Source organism: Mus caroli, chromosome 8 (assembly GCF_900094665.2).
Source record: "Mus caroli chromosome 8, CAROLI_EIJ_v1.1, whole genome shotgun sequence".
In the NCBI taxonomy this organism is placed as follows: Eukaryota; Metazoa; Chordata; class Mammalia; order Rodentia; family Muridae; genus Mus; species Mus caroli.
This window is the reverse complement of record NC_034577.1, coordinates 40,366,742-40,388,724: the sequence shown is the minus strand read 5'-3', so window position 1 is coordinate 40,388,724 and position 21,983 is coordinate 40,366,742. Positions and strand designations below refer to the sequence as shown.

General features: G+C 44.5%; 1 protein-coding gene across 4 annotated transcripts in view; it reads right to left on the bottom strand.

Annotated features, from left to right (window-relative positions):
* Irf2 (interferon regulatory factor 2) overlaps positions 1-21,983 on the bottom strand; it is a 107,857-nt gene that overhangs the window by 49,067 nt on the left and 36,807 nt on the right. For all 4 annotated transcript variants that reach the window (XM_021170349.1, XM_021170350.2, XM_029480812.1 and 1 more), the window contains one exon: positions 5,241-5,333. In XM_021170349.1, coding sequence (XP_021026008.1) covers positions 5,241-5,327 — 87 coding nt within the window. In that variant the 5' untranslated portion in view covers positions 5,328-5,333. The remainder of the gene's footprint in view (positions 1-5,240; positions 5,334-21,983) is intronic.

Below are 21,983 nucleotides of genomic sequence, written 5' to 3'. Positions count from 1 at the left end.
ACGGTCTCTTTCACAAACAAGTGGTACGGATGCTGCTCTGGCGACTTCTTAGATGCTCATCTGGACTCTTCCACTGTGGCTGGGTCCTGCTACATGACAGGTCTCCTTCAATTTTATTAGAAGTAGGACATGAAAACAAATTAAGGCTTAATTAATTACTGACTGGACTCTTCCTTGGAGACAGACATGATAGTGGTCAAGCCATTATCCCAGCATTGATCTCTCTTCTTCCTTTCTTTCTTTTTTTTCTTTATTTCTTCCTTCCTTCCTTCTTTCCTTCCTTCCTTCCTTCCTTCCTTCCTTCCTTCCTTCCTTCCTTCCTTCCTTCCTTCCTGCCTGCCTGCCTGCCTGCCTGACTGCCTACTTACCTACCTGCCTGACTTCCTTCCTTTCTTTTTTCTTCTCTTTCTTTCCCCCTCCTTTTCTTCTTCTTCTATTGCTGGCAGGGTTTCCATAGATAGCCCATTTAGACTCAAATGTTCAGCAATGCTGAGTATGAAGGTTACAGATGTATACCACCAAGCTTGGTTATCTTAGTGTAAAACAACAACAATAAAAATAGCCATGAATTTGGGTTCCTTGCCTTCATTCACAGATTCACAAGCACTCTATATGAAAAGCCTCCTATCTGATCAGATACTAGGTCTGGCACTGTACATAGAGTAACCATCAGGACAGCTATACTGTACTGTACCGACAGCTTATAGGCATGGATAAAAGTGTATTCCTGAGCATCCACTGCTAGGGTCTGGATGCAGCCTGAGTGTGTCTTGCAAGGCTTCCTTTGTCTGCAGCGGGGATGGGTTAAGTGATGAGTGTCCAGTGTAGAGTAATTAGATCATAGACTCTGCCCTCGTGAATGGGTAGGTGCTGTTTAGAAGAGTGGATTGAGTCTGATAGGAGTACTCTCGTTCCTTAAGGAATCTGCTGCTATTTTTTTTAACAGCAAGTCGGACCCTGCCTAGAAATCCCTATCAGGGACCCTCAGACACAGAGCAACCTAGGCATTCCTGTGTCAACATTGTCCTGAGCAGTGGAGGAAGTTAGAGCCAACGGCATGCTCCTTTCAATTAGACGGCCTCAGGTCCAGCCTAGTAGAAGTGTTCAAGAGATGACCAGGATGCCCCTTTCTCCAGTCTTCTTTTGGAAGAGAAATGTGGCACCAAAGCCAGAGCAGAAAAACCCAGCAGAGAATGGCCCCCTGAGCACGCTAAGAATTTAGTTATACAAAGAGAAATTGTTGCCTCTGACCCTAGAGTAGAAAAATTCAGACAAGGCTGGGAATGCATCTCAGTGGCAAAGGATGTGCCCAATATGTACAAGACCTTTTTATCCCCAACACTGGGAGTAGTGGATAGCATACAAGGAGCCCCCATGAATGAGAAGAACCTAGAGGGGACACTTATTCCCTAAAGCAGTTATAAAAGATGACCATACCCTAAGTGGCTTAAAGGTGAAATACATTCTATCACAGTTCTGAAAGTCAGAAATCCAAAGTCAAGGTGTTGGCAGGGTTTCAGTGTTTTAAAAGCTTCTAGAAGAGATTCTCTGAGCCTCTGATAGCTCCAGGAGTTCATAGGCTGTGGCTGCACCACACCTCCTTGGCAAAGCTTCTCTGTGGGTGCCTTCTTCAGTCTTTTCTAAGGACACCTGTCCTTGGACTTACAGCCCAGACAGATCAATCCAGACGCTCCCATCCTGAAGTCCTTAACTGCATCTGAAACCCCCATATAGGGCCACATTCCCAGATTATAAAGATTGGGATAGGTCTTTAGAGTTAGAGACTACTGGTCAACCTCCTGTAAAAACCACCCAACTACAGGTTGCCAGTGCCTAGCTGACACAAAAGGAACAATGACACTTTGTGTTCTCCGCATACAGATATGGTTCAGGAGGAGTAAAAGAGAAAATAGGAAACTAGTGTCCAAAAAAGAAAAAGTGGAAACAAACCATTTGCTTTTCTTGAGAATCAATCTCACATCATGAATCCAAACTGGAGCCTTCCTTACCTCTCTGTACCTCAGTTTCCTGGTCTGCAACATGGAAAATAACAGCCCTTTCCCAGAGTGGGGATTAAGTGACTTGATGTATGTAATCCCTTGCTTAGATGAGTAAGTAGCAAAAACTACTTAACAAACACCAGCTGCCATTGCTTTTACCTGTTACCCTACATCTCCCTACACTGTCTCTGAACTACCACCCTTCTCTCCTTATACCCCTATTTGGATTGTTGCTCACTGAGCGATCAAGGGTGACCTGAGCTCTTGCTTGTGTTTTTAGCAGAGACTGAGCATATACCTGAGCCTCAGCTTCCAACCTTGCCACAAAACCTTCCAGTACATGACAGGACATGTAAAGCAAGTATGTAGTTTATTTATTTCTATTTTTTTCGGTGTCCCATCCTTTCTGAAAGAAAGGACTCAAGCAGAGATATTCAATTACAGTCTTCTTAAATTCAAAATAAATAGGCAAGGGAAAGAAAAAGGTTTAAGAGGAACCTGAGAAGATAAAATGAAACCAGAAGTTTTGGTTGGTTTTATTTTGTTTTGTTTTCTTGACAATATCTTTTTCGCTCACTAAAAGCTGGCCACAATCTGCTTTCTGGTTTTAAGCTCTTACACCTGGTACAAAAATAAAGCCTGACCCATTAAATTATTCACCGTATCCTTTAGATTAAAAGATGAAGAGAGAGAGTAGAGTAAAGGAGAGGAAAGAGAGATTTGCTCAGAATTCTTGGTGTTCTTGGTGAAAGAAAAAAATCTCCCTTGGGTCTCCTTAGAGAAGGCATACTTAGCTGTTCCTCTAAACCAGCAGTTCCTAACCTGTATATCAAGACCTCTCTGAGCATCATATATCAGATATCCTGCATATCAGATATTTACATTATGATTCATAACAGTAGCAAAATTACAGTTACTGCTGGCCTGGAACTCATTCTGTCAAACAGACTGGCCTAGACTGGCAAAAATCCCCATTTGAGTACTTCTGCCTCCCAAGTTCTGGGATTAAAGTCAAGAAAGACCACCCTCAGCATGACAGTCCTGTTTTCCTTCTAAGGGAGAAAAGCGAAAGAACCTTTTAAAGGAGAGGGGTAGTGGTGGCACAGAACTCAGGAGACAGAGGCAGGAGGATCTTTGTGAGTTCAAGACCAACTTCTTCTACAGAGTTTCAGAATAGTAAGGCTACACAGAGAAACCCTGTCTCAAAAAAAAAAAAAAAACAAAAAACAAAAAACAAAACAAAACAGAACCTTTTAAAGGTTAAATTAAGGTCCCCCACTCAAATGAACAAGCAAACAAACATCCAACACCATGGAGTCCTTGTATCCTTCAGTGCTTGTGCAGTAAGAGAAGCAAAGAGGGGATTTGAGGACAGAGGGGAGGGTCAGAGAAGAACACACCACAGGAGCCTCCTCACAAAGTCATCTGGAAACCAAAGGTACTCAGGTTGAGGTGAGAGTCTGAGAAAATGATAAAAAAAAAAAAACCAAACTTTATTGTAAAGAACTTGCAAGTAAGATTAGCCAGACCCAAAGTCTATACATTTCAGTGACCATGTGTATAGTGCAAACAGCAGAGCTGAACCTGTGGTGCTCTACAGTGACTTCATAACTTCACTATACATTATATTTTTATGTACTTATCCATGGCAAAGATCACTACATGAAAAAAGATAAATCAATGACTGTTATTGATGGGCCTGGTGCTATTCTTGTGAACCAATCTCCTAATGAATAAAGGAGCTGATCACTGGGTGAGTGGGAGGGACTCCCGGGTTGGACGGAGGAAGAAAGGAAGCAGGAGAGAGTTAGGTCCTTTTGGAAAGGAGACAGCATAGGGGCAAGATGTGGCTGCTAGAGTTTCCCAGTATCATGGCAGATCCATCAGGATTTGCCTCAGGAGGAATCAGACTTAATAGGGCTTACAAGATAAGGTTTTAGCTGTTGCACCCAGAGACTGAGTCACCATTGTTCCTGAACTAAGTCTGCATGGTGTTTTCCTTCACACTGTGGTTCCACTGGGTTCCCGAGAGAAAGGTACTGCGGCAAAGTGTGGGTTTGCCAGATTGCACCACAAAGGCTGTGGGGGATTTGAAGCATGGAGTTGGCGTGGTAACGACCACCAGTGGGAACCTAGCAAGCTGGGTGGAGAGATTATGGAGCTCTGAGTCAGAGTCTCCATGAGATAAAAACAGGTAAGCCACTGCCCACCAGTGCATGGCCAGCCAAACTGCTGAGGACTAATCACACACATTCACATAAACATACATACACACACATACACACACACATATACACATACACATATAAACACACATACACACACACATACATACACACACATACACATATACACACATACATACACATATACACACACATATACATATACACACATACAAACACACATACACACATATACACATACATACACACATACACACACACATACACACACACATACATACATATACACATACAAACACATATACACACACATATACACATACATACACGCATATACACATACATACACATACACACATAGATATACACATACACACATACATACACATATACACACACAAACACATATTCACATATACAGATAAGCACACACATACACACACAAGCGCTGGAACATGCCAGTTCCATTTTTTAATATTTCCCTCAACACAATGACAGTTCAAACTAGAAAATCAATTAGCTTTATACCCACTTCATGACTCACTGGTCCATTACCCATAGTCCATCCTTCCTCATCACTTAAAATTCACCCTTTCCCTGTGCCCCACTGTCTTTCAGAAATGTGGCCAAACCCTTTTTGATATGATGAATTTGTATTTTATAATCACTGGCTGTTCCCTATAGGAATGAGCATAAGATTTTGAACACAACTATATTTGGTGGTCCAGTGGGTGCACTTTCATCAAGAGACACCCACCTTCTCTTCTCTTTTCTCTTCTCTCCTCCTCTGCTCCCTCTCTGTCTCTCTCTGTCTTCATCTGTCTCTCTGTCTCTCATGTCCCCGAACACACATACACACATACACATATACACACACATACATACACATATACACACACACATACACACATTCACACATACACATATATGCACACATATACACACATGTACACATTCACATACATTCACATACATGCACACACACACACATTCATTCACTCACACACACACACACACGCACACACACATGCACACACACGCACTGTGCACCTACCTTGTTCAGCCACTTTAGCCCTGGTATCGTATTGGAATTTATCTGCTCCTCCAGCCACGGGCGCATTCGCATCCGTTCCACCGGCATGGTACCCTGTAGCAGAAGAGAAGGACAGCGTTTGGTATTTCTGCGACTGACAGTCTTATCTGCACCACAAAGTTCTACCCCCTGGCACGGACCCTTTCCCAGCAGCCTCTTCCTAGGCAGGAGTTGAGTATATTCAGTTCTCCTGCCATCTGCTCTTTCTACAATCCTGTTCTCCCAGTGAATGTCAAAAAGGACCAGGTCAGACATTTTCCGTGCTGAGTCTCAGCTGAAAGAAGTTTTTATGGACATGGTATGCCGTGCACCCAACTAGCTGTAGGCCCAGACGCCTCTCAGTGACTTTGTCTCAAGTAAACCTTTATCCTTCCTCTCTGTGCTGTGCTCATAGAAGAAACCGTCAGCATATCCGACATTCGAGGACCAATACTTTACCGTCCAAAAGGGAATCAAATGCCAGGGAAACAGTCCTGAGACAAAGAGCTATGGTAACCGATACATCCCTTGAGGACCTAGGATGTATCAATACTTTGACCTCTCAATACTGGCATTAAAATGCTAATTAATTTAGTCCATTAAAGGTTTAAGGTTTGTTACTGCCTAGTCATTCCTTCTAGACGTACTCTATGTTCAGAGCTCAGCAGTGACTTCCCTGTCCTCCTCTTTACTTCCTTATCTCCTCTAGTACAATCTCTTAGTCACTGCATCCAGCATTTCCCTTCCTGTCCAGCCTCCCAGCCCTGGCCTCACTTGCATGCCTTTCCCCTTTGCTCATTTTCCCTTTGACAATCATTTGCATGGCTGGAATATCGTCCCTCCACCAGGGCACACACTGCCTACATACATACACACACACACACACACACACACACACACACACTCCCTCCTACCTACCAGACTATACAGTCAGCTCTTCTTTTCCCACCCAAACTCGGCCCCCGTGGAATAACTAATAAAGCTGCTACCCACTCTCTGTCTGACTTCTTCCTACTCATGTTTGTACCTTTACATTCAGTCTGACACCTAGGATTCAAGGTGACGTTGACTCAGGCTTCCACTCTACAGGACTTCATGGGCAATGTGACCTTACAACCTGCAACCGTCTCGGGCCCTTAACTCTTTCGCTCCAAACTTAACTGAAAAAAAAAAAACTCTATAGATGTGGATTGAGATGATTCCTGCCACATAATTCTCTCTTCCATCTTGCCAAGCAATCCTCTCTGCTCTATGCTCAAGCCTCTACGATCTGTCCCCCACTGGTGCCAAGAAATCAAGCACCATGACATGAATTAGCAAGGGCCTCACCTTTGTACTTGGGAGCCATCCCCTTTTCTCTGTACACTGCCCCCACACAAAGCTCAAGTCCACTTTGTGTCTTCAACACACCCAGCTCTTCCTTCCTCCCGGGCCTTTTCACTCTTCCACCAGGCTCCAAGACCTAGTCTCTCTACTTCTCACAAAGGTCATTCCAGAGCACTCCAGCCTGAAGCAACCCTTCCTATCCCAAGGCCTACACCACTCACAGATCTTCCTCAAGAAGCAGTCATTGCTTTAGGGCAGCTATTTCAGTCCCGGCTTTCATCTCATCTCGTGTTATGCCTATAAAGTTTTCAGCTGTGTGCAGCCTCACTTTCCCATGCAAACTGTGAGCTCTCTGAGAGCATGAACTTCATCCTCTCAGAGGACAATGTGTAATCTTGAAAAAAAAAAAAAAAACAAGTTCCTCCTTCTACACAGTAAATGGCCAACACAGGGACCAGGCAAATTCTGAGCTAGCAAGGCAAAGCCGCTATGGAAGGGTGGTCTCATGCAACACCTGCAGGCTCCAGGTGGCCAATCTTTTGAGGCAGTAATAAAAGCCTTGGAGGCGTTACAAAAGGACATGGGAAGGTGATGAACAGTCACCAAGACAGCTGGTTTTTATGAATCTCAAATTTATTCCGTTCTCACATTCATTCAATCTCTTAGTCAGTCATCATCCATCCATTCAAAGATCTTGGACTGAAAAGGAGGTTCTGAGAATTGGACAGGATAAAACATCTTGATTCTTACAGGACTCTTTAAAGATGGGAATTAGAAACATGAAGAGTCCTGTGTACGGGTGTAAGGAGTTGCCAAAGCATGCCGGGAACTCTAGGAGAAGCTAGACACACCGCTGCCACCATAAAGCCTCTGCCTTGCTGAGTAGTGACCACAATCTCCTCCAATCTTCCCTTAGAGGAAGACCTCACGACATGGAATGGGGCCAGAAGAGCGAATGTGGGGACAGTTTCAGGAGTCATGAATAGAAAGCATTGGACGCTACTTCTGAGGTGACGTAACAGAAGTACTGCTGTCATGCCTAAACTCAGGGGCAGGGCAGGATGAGGGGCAGGTGAGGAGGCACGCTTCCAGTACGAGATCATCTCAGTATATATCCCCCCCCGTGCATTTTCCACTAATAAACTATTTAAGAAAAAATGATAATCACTTGAAATATTTCACGAAGCTTTCCCTCCTTTAAGCAACAGTTCATAAGAAGAGATACAGCTGGTGTGCATTCTTTCCAAGTTCTGTGCGTAGGCAATAGCTTACTAAAGATGTATTTGTAACTGCGAAACACATCCTTACATTGTTTCCATGGTCATTATCTACTCGCACAAAGGGGGAAAATGCTGGATGCCTGGGGCAAACACACCCCGCTGAGGTCAAACACAGCAATTCTCTATATTCTCACCACCTCTCTCCCACTTCAAACTAAAGTCCTTTCTGTGGTCTACTTAGGATGACATTTTTCACATCCCTGTGTTTTTTATTGATCTTCTTCTCATTTAACCCCTCCCCCCCAAAGTATAAGGTACCGAGCTGTGAGTACATCGAGCAGTTGATAGAGCTTAGCCCTGATGGGCAAGGAGAGGCTTCCCTGCCAGCCCCTCACCTATACACTCACATAAGCTGAAATGCACCCACATGCTCACACTCCAACACATCTACAGATTCATCCATCCACCTATATACTTAAAGTCATACGATTCAAATACACACATACCACACTCTAATGTACACACACGCATCAAAACACATTCATAGTTCCATGCTTATGGTTATTCACACCAACATACTCAAACATGCACAGATGCACACTCACCCACCCACTATAGTTTGATTACTTTTGCCCCCTCAAACTTTCATAGTAAGGCCCTAATATATCAGTGTTGGGTATTGAGGTCTTTGAGGATGTATGTATTTAGTGGGAGTTATACCTTCATATAAACACATTTAAATTTCAGTAAAAGTGGTTTCAAGGTGGGTTCTCTTGTTCTTATGCACTCCTGACATGTGGAAATACAGGTTTTGCCACCTTTGTCCTTCTGCCTTCTGTCATGTGAAAGATACACCAAGAATATACTAGATGCTACGGCTTTGGTCTTGGACTTTCCAGGTGAGACTTACACGGAAGAATGGATTTCTGTCCTTTACAAATTACTCAATCTGTGCTATTATAACAACACAAAGCAATTCAAGATCTCACACACACACATACACACAAAGGCTGTGATGAGCCTCATGCAGAAAATACATGTAATCAGACAAGCTTACTCAAGAGACTCAGGCATGTGTCATATCAGTGTCATATGTGTTTGGCTGTGAGATTATTTTGTTGTAGTGGTTTATTTTTGAGCCAGGTTCTTTCTATGTAGCTCTGGCTTCCCTGGAACTTGCTATGTACACCAAACCAGCCTTGAACTCCCAGAAATCTGCACAGCTCTGCCTCCTGGAGGCTGAGATTAAAGGTAAATACTGCTTTTCTCAGCATAAATTCAGTGTTAATCAACAGGGTGTGTTAAACAAGTTATCTTAAAACATGAAGGCTATATACGTATCTACTGATGGCAATATCCTGAGCAGCATTTCACCAGAAGCTGATGTCATTGTAAGAGGGAACTGAAAATACAGGCAAGAGGAACTAGGGATATAGATATGGAGAGAAGCCAGCTACACAAAGGCAGCAACAGAGCCTGGGTGACTCTTCCCCCCAGACCAAGGAATACCTAAGGCTTCCAGTATCTGGAATCAAACAAGATGGAGTCTCTCCTATAGTTTTCAGAGGAAGCAGGCACCCTGATTTTCTACTTGTGGTATAACTGTGGCAAATACAGCACCATGGTGATAAGCCACACAGTCTGGTACTTTGTTACGGCACCCACAAGAACTAATACAGGAAGGAGAAAACACAATGACCTTGAAGAAGAAAAGACCAGCAACCAGACACCAGGCAACAACAGGAAGTACTCGAAAGACCAGCCTGACCCTACAAGCCCTGGAAGGCCATTGTGCAACAGCTCAATTGCCAGAGAGAAAACTAAGCTTGTAGGTCCCTGGATCGTGCTCTGAGAAGCCAGGATCCAGATACCCTTTAATTTTTACATATGTATTGCTTGGGTGTTCTGTGGCATCCTAAAACGTCTGGTCTTTCCAGCTGACAGATCTTTTCCATTCATCTAATTTCCAGGCCCTACTGGTCCATCTGTCTGTTAGCCCATCACGGACAGGAATTTAACTCAGCCCAGACTCAACGTTTATCTCGTCCCTAGCCACAATACTGTAGCTGATTGTTTGGTTTGTCCCTCAAAGGTTCATAAGCTGGAAACTTGTGAGGTACCTTTTACCTAGTGAGGTACAAGGTGACCTGGTGGAACTTCAAGAAGTAGATCTACTGCTAGGCTATGGAGTCCTGATGTCATGAGTAGGTCCAAGGATAGGTCCCAGGGGGCTGGATTTGTTCCAGAATGAATGGTTGTTAGAGATCAAGACCAAAGGTTGGTTCCTAGCACCCACGTGGCAGCTCACAACAGTCTGTAATTCCAACTCCAAGGAATCTGATGCCTTCTTCTGGCCTCTCCAGGCATGGCATACAGGCAGGCAAATACACACACACACACACACACACACAGAGAGAGAGAGAGAAAATCACTCTTGCAAACAATGGGGGACTTTTCATCAGCAAGCCTTGCACCTCCCCTAAAATCTAATTCCAAAAGTCTCTGTCCCTGTCATGTCTGCTATATGAGGTTTCATGTTCCTGAACCTCTAAGACTAAAAACCTTTCTTTCATAAAAACACAATCTCCAGGGTTTCATTTCAGGAACACAAAATAAACCAAGACATGTGAATAAACATGTAAAAAAAACAATTAGGGATTTTCTGAAATTTATTTTCACTATTTTTCCCACTGCATACAACATACATACTAAGGCTCTCGTGTGCTGTAGTTGAAGGGGAGAGCAATTTGTCCCTCTTGCTTTTTCTGCTGAGGATTCAGCTAGCTCTACACTCTAACAGGAGTCTCTATTTCTAATTCCCTGCTACCTATAATAACTACCTTTAAAAATGCGTTGACCTTACTCTTGCCTTTATAATTATCTACCAAAAAAATGTGAAATTCCTCCATCTGGGGTTGGTTCAGTGGAAGAAAGTACAAAAATGTAGAAAGATCAGACTCAGGACAGCCCCAGAGTTGTGCTCTGCCCACCACACGCAGACCATGGCACCGACTCTTATCTTTGAATATGAAGAAACTTTGTGGTTTCTTTTCGGCAACCTCACTGGTAACAAGCTTCACGACCCTGGCCCCGTGGGCACAGCTTAAGTAAGATAAATGTTACTTGAGCTGGGACCATCCAAGACTGTGACAGCTGATCTGATAACTAGGATGCTGAGGACAACCTGGTAGGACATGGACACACAGGACAAGTGGGTAGCTTACTGCCCAGGTGGGTTAGGGCCAAATGTGTGAGAACTCACCACATCACTCAGCACTTCGTGTTTATTTATGGAATTTTATGGAATTTTACACTTAATGTTTTCAGAACACAGCTGACCCAGGGCAAGAGAAACCACAGGAAGCCAAACCAATGAGACGGTAAAACTACTGTTCGGTTATCAGTGTTGCGGAGGCCACTGCAGAAAGCCAGGCAAGGTACTTGTGATCAACATACTACAAGTGGTTCCCAATGAAGTTTACAACGCCACCGTCCTGACTGGTGCCATTGGCAGCCATGTTTAATCTCTGGCTAAATAACTGAGATTTGGTTATTGGGATAGCAATACAATTTTACCATATTTCTTACAATAGGGATATTGATTTTCTGATGAAGCGGCTATTAGTACTAAAGTTTTGTTGAGTTCTGTTACTTAAATATCGCGGCCCCAGGAGACAGGGGCTTGATTAGGACATACCCACACCCCTATAGAGAGATGGCTTGGGGAAGAGCAGAAAGGTTGGGAAACTGAGATTCTAAAGAGTCTATATGATGGGGGAAGCCAGGGGCTCTACTTGTTACTCCAGATCACCCTCAGTCTGCTGTTCTATGGGCCCTTCCTGCACCCGTTTCTCTTTCTTACACACCACCAGCACGTGCATCCTCCTAAAATACCATTTCAAACATTTTGACTTTATGTCCTTCTAGAGATGTCTAAACATCCCAAGTGCATGTGCCAACCCCTAGGAGGAGGTTGTGGGGCTCAGAAGCTGACCAGAATTTGGGGCACATTCAGGTGACCAAGGAGACAACTGGCAATCAAAACTGAGCCAGGAAAAGGAGGCCCTGGAACTTTCCCAAGCATTGTAAGTAGTAACCTAAGTGGGGCTGGAGATGTAGCTGAGCAGTTGAGAGCCCTTGCTGCTTTTTTCAGAAAGACCCAGGCTTGTTTGCAGGTACCCAGGTTGGGGGTACACCTGTCCAGCCAACCACCTGTGACTCCAGCTCAGAGGGCGAGACAATGCCTGTAGCTGCCAAGGGCACCTGCGCTCACATGTACTCACACACAGAGACACACACATGCATGCACGCATAACTGAAAAATAAAATAAAATAAATGAGAGTAAGTAAAAATAAATGGATAAGTTCGAAAGGTGGTTTGGTCAGTAGAGTGCTTGAGTTGCAAACATGAGGAGCACAGTTGGATTCCTGAAGCTGAAATAAAATAATAATGGAAGGAAGGAAAGGGGAAGGGAGGGAGGGAGGGAGGGAGGGAGAGAGGGAAGGAGGGAGGGAGGAAGGAAGGAAGGAGCTTGGTTTGGCAGCACATATCCATACAGTTTTGGGGAAATGGAGGCAGAAGGATCTTTGGGGCTTGCTTGTTGGCCACTTAGTCTGGCAAAAATGAAAAGCTCCAGGTTCAATGAGGGACTGTGTCTCAAACCACAAAAGGGAGAGCAATTGGTAAAGGCCTGTGGTGTGGGACTGAGGTCTCCACATGCATACAGACACACTCCTGTATGCACACATGCGTGCACACACAAGATAACCAAAGCAGAAATAGACTAACGGCAAGCAATGTGGAAGCTCGATTTTGAATCACCTTGACCTCTGATCAGAATAAATTAGCCTAGAGCTTCCAAAAAGTCTATGTCAATCTTACGCTGAAGACGGTGACACTCTCAAAGGTCACCACTGTGTCTGGAGCTCTTCTGATGCAGTCGCTACATTCAGTCACTATAATCAGGAACATAAAGATCCATGGCGAAAAACATCAGTGGAAACAGACCCACAGGACACAGACACAGGCCTTAGGCAGATATAATGGTATGTACATGGATGCACACAGACCAAAAATCTTCAGGCATTTATTTTAGACAGGGTCTCACTATGTAGATCAAACTGGGCTCAAATTCACAGAGATCCACCTGTCTGCCTCCCAAATTCTGACTGAAAGCCAGAACCACCCCCCTAGCCCTCGGGTAGTTCTAAAACCAGCTATATAGCTAGTATGTTTAGGAAAACAAAAGGCAAAGGTGGAAAAATTTTGTCAGATAAACCATTAAAAAATCTAAATTATAGAATTAATGGATATCATTAACATTAAGAACTTACTGGATGTGGCTAAAAAATAGCTTTGATACCTGGGTGGGGGTGGGGGTCATATGTGAACCAGAAAAGAGGTCAAAAGAAATTCCAGACTGAGGCTGAAAGTCACAAAGATGAGACAGTGCAAGATGAGCATAGATTCCACAGGGGAACACTGCAGGATTTAAACTGTGGCTAATTTGAAAGTCTACAAAGACAAGACAAAATGTCAAGCAAATTCTTGAGAAGACCACAACGGGACATTTTCTAATCACACATCAAAAGTCACTGAAAACCACAAATGGCCAAACACAGATAAAAACCATACCCAAGCCCCAAAACAGAAAAAAAAACCAGAGGGCAAAAGATGTGTTACCTTTGAAAAAACAAAGCCAACAGCAAAAAAAAACCCAAACCTTTAAGCTCAAATTCAGTACTCCACAGAAACAATGGAAGCCAGAAGACCTTTGAAAGAAGTCCTGGGGCAGCACAGTTTAGCAGACAAAGGCCCAAGCCAGCAAACCAGATGACTTGAGTTCAGTCCCCACAACACTACAATGGAAGGAAAGAACCAACTCCTAGAAGTTGTCCTCTGACCCCCACACTGCACTGTGGCTGCATGTGTGCACAAGCACACACGTGCGTGTGCGGGCACACACACACATACAATGTCAAAAATAATTTTAAAGAAAAAGCATTAAAAGAAAAGACCATCTTGTGGATTTTTATGTTCAGACAATATTTCATTCAAGAGTAAAGATGAAATCAAGTCATTTTTTTTTTTACTTAGAATAATACTTACAGATTCCCACCATAGACTAAACATGGTGGGGTACCCTATAACCTCAGCACTTAGGAAGCCAAGGCAGGAGAGTTGAGAGAGGCAGAGACAGAGGCAGACAGAGATGAAAATTGAAGTCCCTCAACTATAACCTTCCAGAATTTTCTATACACAGTTTAGTAGGAGTCATATCAGACAGGTGCACAAGTGAGACACAATGAAAGAAAGATGCAAACTAAATCACTCAGGACAAAGCTGGGTTTGAATCTCTGTCCTAAAAGATGACAATGGTCATGCCACACCCGGTTTCTTCTGCACCTTCATCATTTTTGTCAAGTGCTTCTGAGTGTTCTTGTCACACAGCCATGTCCCCAGTCCACTGGACACTCTTGTCTTCAGGCACATGCTGTCTGGGTCCCCAGTTACCCTCAACAGATAGCTCTTAACACACGGGATTACAGGGACCTGCCTGTGCTAACTGCTGTAGTGGGGGTAGGCGTACTTGGAGATATGTAAGCTGCGGTTGCTACCCTCAGGGAACTCATAAGTTAGCTGAGGATGTGAGACATAAATCATATAACGCTAACTAATAATTCTGTAATTATCATAATAAAATGATGCAGTGGAGACCAGAGAGCAGTCTGTACTTAATTGCCAACTAAGTTAACTAGTTCATAAGGAATCCATAAATCACTATTAATTGGATTTCCAAGGAAAGCATTTATGTCAGAGGAAGAGCAGGTTGGAACGGAGGAAATGCCTGGCCAAAGAGAGTTCAACAGACAAGCTGGGTGAGATAAAAGAGGGTCAAAGCAGGGCTGTGGTGCTGATGAGGACAGAGGAACTGCCTCAGGCAGCATCGCAGATGATGCTCTGGAGTCACCCACTACTTCAGAAACAAATCCTAGTTATTTAACACCAATCTTCAGTAGTAGCACACACAACTGCCTTAGGCATCAGATATTGTTATTTCCATTTTAGAGATGAGTAAAAATAGCTAAAAAGGAAACCCATCCCAAAAGATGAGATAAATAAGTTAAAAATAAAAAGTCAAAAGGGAGGGGGCACGGGGGTGAGGGGAAAGGAAGACTAGGAAAGAAGGGCGAGGCTCCCTCTGAAAACAGAAAGGGGGAAATTATTATAAAGTTCAAGGACTGTCACAGAAACTTCCAGCAGTAATTCTTCGTTAGCACTCAATAATTCTCCTCCAAATCCACATTCGTTCTTATAGAATATTCTAGACTCCTCACCCTGACGGATGTGTGTAAGGACTTCCATGCAGAAGCACAGAGACGGGGAGAAGCAGGAGATGAGAACGACAGCCATCATGGTTTCCAACGCCACATTCATTCCAGAGCTTACGAGGAGCGCAGAGCTTCCCCTGCATAACGCCATTTAGCCTCCCAACAAGCCACCTGGGCAGAGCGTCTCATCTCCATCTTGTACTGGAAGAAATGGAGCCACTTACTTAGCCTGACCTCAGAGGAGCGGCAAGGCTCAAGATCCAATCCAAACCTTTCTGCCTCCAAGGGCCACGCCAAAACCCAGTGTTCTCAGACCGCTGGTAAAAGCTTGCTAAGGCACTGTGCAATGTGTTTGGGGGTTTTGTTGTTGTTTGGTTGTTTTTTTCTTTTTATTAAGATTGGTATTCTCGTCAGGCAGTGGTGGCGCACGCCTTTAATCCCAGCACTCGGGAGGCAGAGGCAGACGAATTTCTGAGTTCGAGGCCAGCCTGGTCTACAAAATGAGTTCCAGGACAGCCAAGACTATACAGAGAAACCCTGTCCCGAAAAACCAAAAGAAGAAGAAAAAAAATTGGTATTCTTGGTTTATGATCAGCGAGTTTAATTTAATTTTAATGGACTGGAGTATAGAATAGAAAATATAAGAAGGTGCTACAAATAGAGACGACATAATCGTGAGGAACTTCCCCATCCTATTTCGGACCTCGGCATATCTGGTTCTGTGGCGTCGCTGATACTAATACTGTGGCTGATAAGGTTTAAAAAGAATTGCATTTAGGCTGACCTGACCCTTTAACAGTGTGTGTGTGTGTATGTGTGTGGGGGGGGCGAGGGGGGGCAGGTAGGGAAAGAGGATATTGGCAAGTATAAGGGATAAAAGAAGACAAAAATAAATAAATATATCCGTCCTTAGTAACCTGTAGGCTACTAAGAGATAGATAAGAGCTTGCTGACATTTGCATGCACAGGGATATCACCTTCAGAGCTAAGACAATACGCCGTGATGTGTTGAGGAGGAGGTGTGAGACTTCACATTTGGCTGTTTCCTGTGTCTCTGTCTGTGGCATTTGTACACATCACTCCACATATCCTGGTGGAAGCCTGGCGAAGCAAGTCAACACTGCCAGTCATGAAAACAGAAAGATGGTTTGACATTTGGATGGACATAGAAAAAAAATGGCTATTGCTATCTAAACCAATAAAGTGCTGATCCTTTCAAAGTTTTGTTAAACTTCATCTTCGTTTTCTGATTTGCTGTTGTATGAAACTTTTTAAAGATATATGTCAGCTCCATCAAAGAATACACTCCAGGGGGGCTGGAGAAATGACTAGGAAGTGAAGAGCCACAATGAGCAGTGTGTAACAGCCATCTATAACTCTAGTTCCAGGAGATCTCTGTCCTCCTTTGGCCTCTGCAGGCACTACACGAACGTGGTGTACATACATACCCTCAGGCATACACAAATGCACAGAAAATAAATACAAAGAACATGTTTCAAGCTTGATCAAGTACAGTGCTTACCAAAACAGCATGATGACCCAGTCCCCAGCATCAATGTGAAAAGCCAGGCATTATAACTCCTCTGTAGCCCCCACACTGGGGAGACAGAGACAAGAGGATCCCTGGGATTAGTGGGCCAGCCAGTCTAGGTGAACCAGCTCTAAGTTCAGTGAAAGATTCTATCTCAAAGATAAAGCAGATAAGGAAGAAAGCCAGGGGGAAACTCTGGTCTCCATATGCACATACACAATGGTGCACACTTACCCACACCTTGCATGCAAGTACACTCATACACACACTCACAGAGAGGCAGAGGCAGAGGCAGAGGCAGAGGGCAGAGGGCAGAGGGCAGAGGGCAGAGGGCAGAGGGCAGAGGGCAGAGGGCAGAGGGCAGAGGGCAGAGGGCAGAGGGCAGAGGGCAGAGAGCAGAGGCAGAGGAGGCAGAATGAATTTCCAGTCCATTGTTTTCTCCACTAAGTTAAAAGCATCGAAACCATTATTAATTCTATCACCAAGTAAATGGCCACCCTGAAGCATCACAAGCCATTGCCACCTTGTCTGGTTTGAATCTCTCCCGGTTTCTAAATCAATATTGTGCAATATTATCACCTGGAGAACTTTGAAGGAAAATTCCCTAAACCCAGCCTAGTAAGACTCTCCAGGGCAGGGAACAGGATTCACTTTCATTATTCTGGAGTAATTTCGATATGCCACTAAGTGGGGGGAACCACTGCCACTTAGTGCCCATTAATCTAATGGCCTTCCGCATCCCTGATGGCTGACAAACATCTCCGAATGAGTCATGGGACAGGAGGAGGCTAATGGTGAATGAAGTTCATGACTAATGCGAAACAAATGCACATGAAATTAAAATTCCAAAATGCCTTTATCACAAAGTAGGCTTCCCACGCCAAGAATCACACAAATTAGAGTTTAGTATACCTGCTTTCTACACAGAATTTTCTTATTAGATAAGTTCTGGGTCCTTTGGGGAGATATTATATACTACCATAGCAATTTTACAAAAAAACTAAATTGTCTCTGAGCACAGACTACCATGGTACCTAATGCAGTTTGACTTAGCCTCTGATCATAATGTGTAGTGTTGTGTGACCACCATAAACACACAGCAAAACTGCCTTAGGGTCTCCATATGTATGCTCAAAAGACACTAACATATCGCCAGTTTGGGGTATGACAGGTGACATAGTCATCCCAGAAAGCGGTTCTCGTTACAGCCTCACAAGAATGGTTCTTCTGCTCCAGGGTAAGCCTTGCCAATGTATGCAACTTGCAATGCTCTTGCCCCTGTGTTGTGCTCAGAGGCCCCATTGGGTTTCAGGAGCAGCTCTGAGACAAGTGCTAAGGAGTCTAGCTTAAGTACGCTAACCAGAAAACAGCTAGACCTCTTAAAGTTTGATTGGCCCCTTTGTACTTGATGTCACTAATTACCCTCATCGCCCTCCCACCTACTGCTTCACTTAGCCATCTGCTTCCACGGGGCTGCCCTGTGACCACACCCTCTCCTTCACGAGGGCAGCCCTGTTAGCGGTACTGCCTTCTTCATCAGTCCTGCAGTGGCCGATTCTGACATCGGTCTGTTTCCAGATTCTACTTGGCAATCTCAGAAACAAGTCTGCAGTGGCCATGCCGGTGTTCAGAGCTTTCCATTTGATATCTTTCTGAAAAAGTCCAGACCTCCTGCCATGACCCTTCCTAGGTCTCCAAAATTCTCCAGAATCATTTTAGTTTCTTGGGCAGCTCTGCCCACTGAGTACAGCTTCCCCAAGGTGCTTTTCTGTGTCTTGACCTGGCTCTCTTGCTTCCGCTCCCTGGAATGTTCTTTGGCCCCATGTACATTCCAACACAGTAGCTCCATTTCCTCACTAAGAATGGATCTCATCAACCTGCCTCATTTGCTCTTGCTGCAAAATGTCATGATAGGCCGGGTCCATGACTCTGCCTCCACCGATCCACAGGTCTCTGCTGCTTTTCTTGTCAGTGCCTCCTCTCAGTTCTCCCAAAAGCCCTTTCGGCCTTTGCCTCCCTCAAGCTTCATGGACTCACCCCATCCTCAATGGCAGCAGATGATCGTGAAGGTGGCTTCATGGAGAATACAGACACCGACAGGCTCTTCCTTCTAACTTTCTAACTCTCCACCCCCTTCAAACGTCTGTGCACTTCTGTGACCTCCTTTCCTCTGTTTTCCGATGAGGTGGGAGCCATTGGCGCTCAGCTGCTGCAACCCAATGTGGCCTGAGGACATGCCAAGGTTGACTTCTGACTTATTGTTTGGGATCTCCTTGGGACAGTCCAAACAATGTTGGAGGGTCAATTAGATGCATGAGGCTGGAGCACTAAGAAAAGTCCAGTCAGGAAATAGTCAACCAACCCTCTGCATATTTTCCAATGCTCTCTCTTCTACAATGTCTACCCTACAACATAGGACTCAAATATCCCCTTGTGAACTCATAACACAACCTCTAACAATTATTTAACATATAATCACACTGCCTTCCAGTGTCTGTTTCATTTTTCTATGCTTTAATCCATCAAGACAGAGGTTCTCTGGAGCCGGAAGCCTGCCTTGAGGTTGCTATATGTGTAAATACATATGACCACAGCTTTACACATTGCACCTAAGAAATATAGATCAGTTCTACCCAGCAGACTTTTGCAACAATCGCCTTTATCTACAGAGTCCAATAAGCTACTTGCTAGTCACTTATATACACCTAACACCTCACCTAAGAGTGAAAGACAGTTTCCAAGTCAGGGTCACCCACAGATGCCTGGTACAAACAAAGTATCTTGCCTGGACACCCCTGTGGAGGTGCCAGAGGAAGCTAGCCACTAGCCATCGAGGGGATACTATATTGAGAAGCTTGGTTTGAAAACAGCCTAGCTCAAGCTTAGTCACCTCTTAGAGCACTACCTACTGCTAAGTGGAGGACCTTGAGTGTGAATAACTAAAGGATCCAGGTCTAGACCTGCAAGCTCCTGCAAACAGCACCGGCTGTCAAGTCCAGCATCTCCCCACACTCAGCAAAAACTATTATCAACAGCTACCATGTCCAAGTGCTTAATGGCATTGTGTAAGTAACAGGCGTAAAGAGCATTAGCTCTGTGCATTCACCAGTATGAAAGTGCTGCTGTGATTCCTACTCTACAGCTGAAGCAGGCCCTTGATGTTAAATAGGGTGGCCAGGGCTACATCACTCCTGACCATTACAGCTGAGACTTGAACAGCCATCTTAAATCCAAATCATTTCCCCTCTAGGTAAGGAACACACATACTTGCAGGCCAAACATGGAGTATCCACAAGGCCTGGATGTCACCATCTGACCCTTCTCCACACTGGGAGCCTGTGCTGCAGGGGCCACAGGTGGGGCAGGAGGATACAGTACAACAAACCCAGTGTCAGCTCCAGGGACTGAGCTTACTGAAGAGGAAGCCATTTTTCAATCTCCTTGATCCAGCCCCCCTCTGGTGCCTTCCCGGAAAACAGGGATTAACAGAAGTAACCACACCATAGCTTCGCTTTTGTAGTTTTCCCAAGGAAAACAGTATTTCCCCACTCTCTGTGTGCTAAGAAGCAAGCGTCTTCCCTCTTTCCACCCCTTTCCTTAAGAAACTGGAAGAGGAAGAACCAGAGGAGACTTCCCCAATTATGTCACTTGGGTACTCTCTCCAGTTGCTTCAGCAACATAACTTCCTTCCTAAAGCAGGGCCGCCTGGCCAGTGCGCATGCTTCCAGGTTTGCAAAGGAACTGAAAGCAAAGGAGGAGAAGCAGACACCCTGCCTGGCCCTGTTTCTGATTAACCTGGAGAGCTATCTCAGGAGCCTAAGTCCTACAGACTTTAAATGTCCCAACACCCTGATGCTAATTTCACATTAACACTTAGTGAAGGTGTTGGAAGCCACTAACGTGCCCTTCCTATCTGCCCATCTCCACCTCCTGCCAGTTGCTGGGAAAAGCACAAGAAGCTAGGAGGCCATGTTCCTTCCGACTCCTTCACAAGAGTGCCAGATTCCCAAGCCAGAAAACTACTTCAGCCACTTAAATATCTCAGCACTTTGTTCGACCTGTACTTCTCAATACCAAGAGACTTCCTAAGGCTTTCTGAGGAAGACTTGAACTTCCCCTCCTGTCTTAGTTAGGGTTTTACTGCTGTGAACAGACACCATGACCAAGGCAACTCTTATAAGGACAACATTTAATTGGGGCTTGACTTACAGGTTCAGAGGTTCAGTCCATTATCATCAAGGCGGGAACATGGCAGCACCCGAGCAGGAAGAGCTGAGAGTGCTACATCTTCATCTGAAGGCTACTAGCAGAATAGTGGCTTCCAGACAGGAAGGATGAGGGTCTTAAAGCCCAAGCCCACAGTGACATACCTACTTTAACAAGGTCACACCTACTCTAATAGGGCCACATCTTCTAATGGTGCCACTCCCTGGGCCAAGCATACATAAGCCATCACACCTTCCAAGAAGGAGATTTAAGACCTGTGGAGTTCCAACTGTTACCATGGGCCTTACTAATTTGATAACACTATGAAATATCTGGATGCTAATGGAAAGCCATCTTGCCTAGTTCATAGCTGATTAATTTGACAACTTGGGTTTTTGCTTAGAAATAGGGTCTCGATATGTCACCATACAACTCAGATTAGTCCCAAACACCTGATCCTCCAGGCTCAGTCTCTGGGGGATCACTCAACACTCAGCAACATGGAATGTTGTTGGGTGTTGTCACTGTTGTTGAGGAAGAGTTTCATGTTATATAGTCAAAGCAGACTTTAAATTGATCCTCCTGCCTTTACTCCTTGAACAGTAAGATTATAAAAGTGTGCTACCATGCCCAGTAGCCTCACGGGTGCAGCACACGACCAGCTACTGACCCGCATCCTCAGCCCTAATGTTTAACGAGATTTTTTTAAAAGACTATTATTATCTAAGTTATCCATGTGTGTGCAAGTATGCAGATGCATGTGCTTATGTGTAACACACAGAGTCCAGAAAAAAATAGTTGGGTGTCTTCCAACTTTGCTTATTCATTTAAAAGAAAGTCTCTCCTCGACCCGGGGCTCACACCTTCCTGCTAGGTTAGAAGCCAGCAGGATCGCAAGATCCTCTTGTCTCCTTCCCACTTGGAGCTGGGGTTCCAAGGGTGCACAGGTTTGTTATGTAGGGGCTGGGATAGGAATTCTTGTCCTCAAAATTGTTCTACAAGCACTCTTAAGCACTGACCCATTTCTCTTGCCCCAATATGGAATGTCTTAATGAGTCACGATCTTCATAGGGCCCAGCATTGTCTTTCCTTATCATGGAGTAAGATAGA